The sequence below is a fragment of the Panicum virgatum genome, chromosome 7N (genome assembly GCF_016808335.1).
Source record: "Panicum virgatum strain AP13 chromosome 7N, P.virgatum_v5, whole genome shotgun sequence".
NCBI lineage: Eukaryota > Viridiplantae > Streptophyta > Magnoliopsida > Poales > Poaceae > Panicum > Panicum virgatum.
Genome location: NC_053151.1, coordinates 50,767,054 through 50,772,021, shown reverse-complemented (window position 1 = coordinate 50,772,021; position 4,968 = coordinate 50,767,054). Strand labels below are relative to the sequence as shown.

At 57.7% G+C, this 4,968-nt stretch overlaps 1 protein-coding gene across 1 annotated transcript; it reads right to left on the bottom strand.

Moving 5' to 3' along the window:
• Positions 1-858: 858 nt before the first annotated feature.
• LOC120682452 (protein NRT1/ PTR FAMILY 5.10-like) lies at positions 859-3,150 on the bottom strand. Its single transcript, XM_039964376.1, has 3 exons — positions 2,904-3,150; positions 2,605-2,822; positions 859-2,437 (listed from the first exon to the last, which is right to left on the bottom strand). The coding sequence occupies exons 1-3, from the start codon at positions 3,058-3,060 to the stop codon at positions 1,217-1,219; spliced, it is 1,596 nt and encodes a 531-aa protein (XP_039820310.1). The 5' UTR covers positions 3,061-3,150; the 3' UTR covers positions 859-1,216.
• Positions 3,151-4,968: the final 1,818 nt, after the last annotated feature.

Below are 4,968 nucleotides of genomic sequence, written 5' to 3'. Positions count from 1 at the left end.
CGTTGGCTTCACCTCGTCAACTTCGACGAGCGTCTTCTGCGGCTCCTTCAAAAGCTTCAAAGCGATGGGGCTCCGGCTGATCTGGGGTTGGAGGCATCCGTTCTGGAAGACCGGTGGCGGCGGTAGACGGCGGCAGTGTCCGGCGTGCAAAGGTCCCAGGGTCATGGTTGTATTTTTCAGTTTTTTCAAGGGCCTTTGTGCAAATTGTCTAGGGGTACAACTGTCCTCTGTATTCTTCCAGAATGTACCTATACGTGTACACATCTTTGTACGGTATTTTCATGGTTAATGTAGGTACGTTTGATCAAAAAAAAGAGAGGGGAGCTAGAGTTAAATAAAACGAGACAGATTAGAACGCGGAAAATACGAAGCTTTGCGAGTGCTTCCATTGTGGCACTCGGCAAAGGCTATACTTTGTCGAGTGCCACTAATGGGCACTCGGCAAAGACTAACGGCCGGAACGGCAGCCTCACGGGCACGATACCTTATGTGCACATGCGGATGTTTGTCGAGTGTTGTTTGCTTGACACTCAGCAAAGATGTGTTTCACCGAGTGCCCTTTCCCCGGCACTCGGCAAAGGGTATTTTTACCGAGTATATTTTTTGAGCACTTGGCAAAACCCGGCTTTGCCGGGTGCCCGATATTTGGATCTCGACAAACATCCGACACTCGGCATAATAGCGGTTTTCTAGTAGTGCCCGCGCCGTGAAGCTATTTTGTTCCGGTTGGAGACTTCCACCGGAACAAAATAATATCTTTTAATTACGGTTAGAGTCACCAATTCGGACTAAAGCATGACAACCGGGGCTAAAGCCTTCATTGGTTCCAGACTCAACGGCGGTCAAGATAAATTTGCAGGATCTAAGATCTGTTCTATATGATGCTCTAGCTGTGACTACATGAAACCATCGATCGATCGAAGAGCAGTAGTAGCAGTACACAGCTGAGACAGACAGTGTGGTTGATGAATGATGAATGGTTTTGTTTGTTATTTACACCCACGCACCGTTCGTTCGTTACACACGACACCACACTAGCAACCGCGTTCGGCAGGCTGGAGCTGGAGGCTGGAGCTGGAGGCTGGAGCTGGAATGGGATGAGAGAAAAATACTGTTGGGCTGGTTGGAGCTGGAGCTAGTAGCTGGAGTGGTGCGAGAGGAAATTACTATAGCGCTGGAGGGGAGAAGAGCAGCCGAACGCAGGATCTTGCGAAGCCTAGGTAGCTAGGTGTTGGTGGTTGTAAACGTAGGATCTTGCGAAGCCTAGGTAGAGCACGAGCTCCAGGGCGCTGATCCCCGCGAGCAGCCAGTAGAAGTAGTCGAGGTGCGCGCGGTTGAGGTTGTCCGCGAACCAGCTGTCCCGGCCGCCCCTGGATGTGATGCCGTCGATGATGGAGATGAGCAGGCTGCTGATGAATCCCCCTATGCCCATGACGCTGAGGTAGAGCGCCAGCCCCAGGCTGCGGAGGCCGTCGGGCATCTGGTCGTAGAAGAGCTCCTGCAGGCCGACGACGGCGAGCACGTCGGCCACCCCCATCATGGCGTACTGCGGCACCATCCATGCCCAGGTCATGGGCACGGTGACCCCCGGCTGGTCCACCAGGCCGTGCTCCCGCGCCGTGGCGAGGCGGCGCGCCTCCACGAGCGCGGCGACGGACACCGCGGCCAGGGACGTGGCCATGCCGGCGCCAACGCGCTGCAGCATGGTCAGTCCGGAGGGGTTGCCGGTGGCCCAGCGGAGCGCCGGCACGATGGCGCAGTCGTAGACGGGGACGAAGAGCAGGATGCTGGCGGGGCCGAGCGTCTGCAGCGCGGCGGGCGGGAGCTGGATGGCTCCCACGATGCGGCGGTCCAGGGTGCGGCCCTGCTTGTTGAAGAGGGTCATGATCTGCGCGTACACGACGCCGTAGGCGAGGCTGGTGGCCCAGATGGGGAGAAGCCGGCGGAGCGCGCTGCTGGCCATGGCCTTGTTCTGCTGCTGCTGCTGCTCCTCCTCCTCCTCCTCCTTTGGTGGCTGCTTCTTCTTGTGTTGGTAGAGGCGGTAGGTGGGGGTGCCCATGAGGAAGACGGCGAATGCAGCGAGCACGATGGCGCAGGGGACTCCGAAGCCGACGCCCCAGCCGACGTTGTCCTGGATGTATCCGACGACGGAGACGGCGACGGAGATGCCGATGGCCATGCAGAAGAACCACCAGTTGAAGAGGGAGGCCCGGGAGGCGCGCTCGGCGGGGTGGTTGGCGTCGAACTGGTCGGCGGCGAAGGCGAGGCCGCAGGGCTTGTCGGCGCCCTGGGCGAGGGCGATGAGGTAGAGGGAGACGTAGAAGAAGGCCACCTGCAGGGCCTGAGGCGGTGGCCGGCTGCTGCCGCTGGGCAAGTGCGAGGAGGCAGCAGGGCGCAGCGGAGGCACCGTGGACGACAGAGTCAGCATGCCAAACCCCTGGAAGCAAGCATGCAGAAGCAGTCAATTATTAGTATTATTAAATCCAAAAAAAAGCAGAAGCAAGCAACTGATGATTCAGAGAGAGCATTGCAATTGCAATTGCAATTGCAATCCCTTTGCGTTTCCATTTTGATTGATTGATCTGTCTGAGGGCACGCACATACCAGGACGTAGAGTGAGCATGCGAGGATGATTGATCTGTATCGGCCCAGGTATGCGTCCGCGAGGAATGCGCCGAGCAGGGGCATGAGGCTTGCCGTCCCCGACCAGGCGTTGACGGCGGCGGCGGCGGAGGCGTTGGACTGGCCCAGGGGCCCCGTCAGGTAGGTGATGAGGTTGGCGGAGATGCCGAAGTAGGCGAAGCTGCCGGCGATCTCCACGGCTGCTTGGATTGGAATGGAATTGCTATTGGGAGGGGAGGGGATGCGATCCGTGAACAAAACAAACAAACAAACATACATACCCACTACGAAGAGCGCGGATCGCCATCCCCCAGAGGCCCCGCGGGTGACGGGGCGGCCGCGGTAGTCGGTGACGCCGGCGAGCACCTGCTTGGCCGCCGCTGGGAGGGGGAGGAGGAGGGGATCCGCCAGCATGCGGTCGGCGGGGTCCATGGACATGGCCGACGGAGACCTCCCTCCCCGCCCGCCTGCCTAGACAAGTCCACGACAGGTCCGTGGATTGGATGGAATGGAAGGATATTTTTTGGGGTTGGGTCCTTTGTGCTTGCTTGGTTGGTGGCAGCTCGTCTCGTCTCAAAATTTGGATTAACTGGGCTGTCGGCCCACCGATATAAGTGTTATATATACGATCTGAAAGAAAGATTATGTGCATACATGCAGAGAGAATAATAATTATGTCGTTACCTACGTGCATGCAAATCCAAAATTTAAAAAACTATAACTATTAAATCGAGAATCTAAATTAAATTTGGATTGTGCCATAATCTTTCTTATGACAAAATCTTCAAAACAAGACCACGCTTGGCTATAGTTGCAAGATATTTTTTAAATACTAAATAATTAATTTCTGATTCTGAGAATGTGACGTCCCGAAAATTCACCTAAAAAATTACTCGCTAAAAATATTTTTTTCAAAATCTTTTCGACGCTTAGCTCGAATCATTTCAAATTCCCCTTCTGTCCGAGATCCCAATTCCTCGAAATCCTTCCCGGCGTTTTCGCCGTCCGACACCGAAATCAATCGCCGCCCCTTTCCTCGTTCTGCGTGTGGCGTTGCGTACCGCCCGACTGCAGCGCGTGCTCGACTGACCCCGCGGTCGCCGCCGCAAATCCCGCCGCGTCTCTCTCTCTTTTTCCCCTCTTCTCTTTTTCTTTTTTCCCTTTTTCTTTTTCCCCTCCTTCTCTCTCCCTTCTTCCTCCACGCGCTGCACGCCGAGCTCTCTGCTCGACGCCGAGCGCCCCCGCCAGCGGCCCCCCCTCTGCCTACCCTCCCTGCGCGGCCGTGCCCACTTGCCCGCCCCGTCGCGCGCGCGTCATGTCGTGGCAGCTGCAGCGGGAGCTCTCGCGCTCGCCCGAGCCGAGCTCGTGCAGCACGACGCCGCCGCACGGCGCCACCACCATTGGTCGCCGCCCCTCCCACTTGCGCGAATGCCACTGCACGCCCGTCCTCTCCCCATCGCCTCACCACGTTAAGCGCCACCGCCCTCCCTGCTCGCCTCGGCGCCCGCGCAGCACAGAGCCACAGGCCACACGCGAGCTCGGAGCACGCCGAGCCCGAGCTCCAACGCCGTCGTACCCCCTTGCACCGCCCCCCTCCACTCGCCCACTTGCTCGTCCTTCTCTGAGCTGCGGTCACCTCGCCATCACCTCCACGCCGCTCCACGACGCCGCGCCGGACCCCATCGCCATTACTGCCCGTCCTTCGAGCTCACCGGCCGGCCACCGCTGTCAGACCCGGGACAGCGTGACTGCTTATAGACATAGAATGTTCTAGAGTAAGGGATAGCTCATGGATGTACCTTACCTCTTTTGTAACTACCCGGATAGGCATAGAACTAGCTGCAGTACAAAGGAAACTACTCGATTGTGTTGTAGTAGGACTCCAACTGTACTCGGCTAGGACTTTCCATGTAACCCTGTCCCCCGGATATATAAGGGCGGGCAGGGACCCCCTCCAAACAATCATCAACAGCTAAGGCAATAAAAACCACACAGGACGTAGGGTATTACGCAAACTCGCGGCCCGAACCTGTCTAAATCTTTGTGTTCCTTGTACCATCGAGTTCTAAAGCAGTCGATCCCTACCTACAAATCCTACTGCTAAGGGTATTCCTGAGCAGACTTGGCGGTAAACACCGACAACCGCTTCCCCCCTCCTCCTTAAAAGGGCCCCCGACGTCGCCCACCACCACCACGACCACTCCCGCCACCGCTCGCCCACTCCCCTCACCCACAGCGCCGCTGCTGCGCAAGCCAGAGCCGGCCGCCGCACGCCGCCGTCGCGCCACCTCCACAGGTCGCCTCCGCTCGAAATAACTAGGGGAATCGAACCCCCTGGCTCCCCTC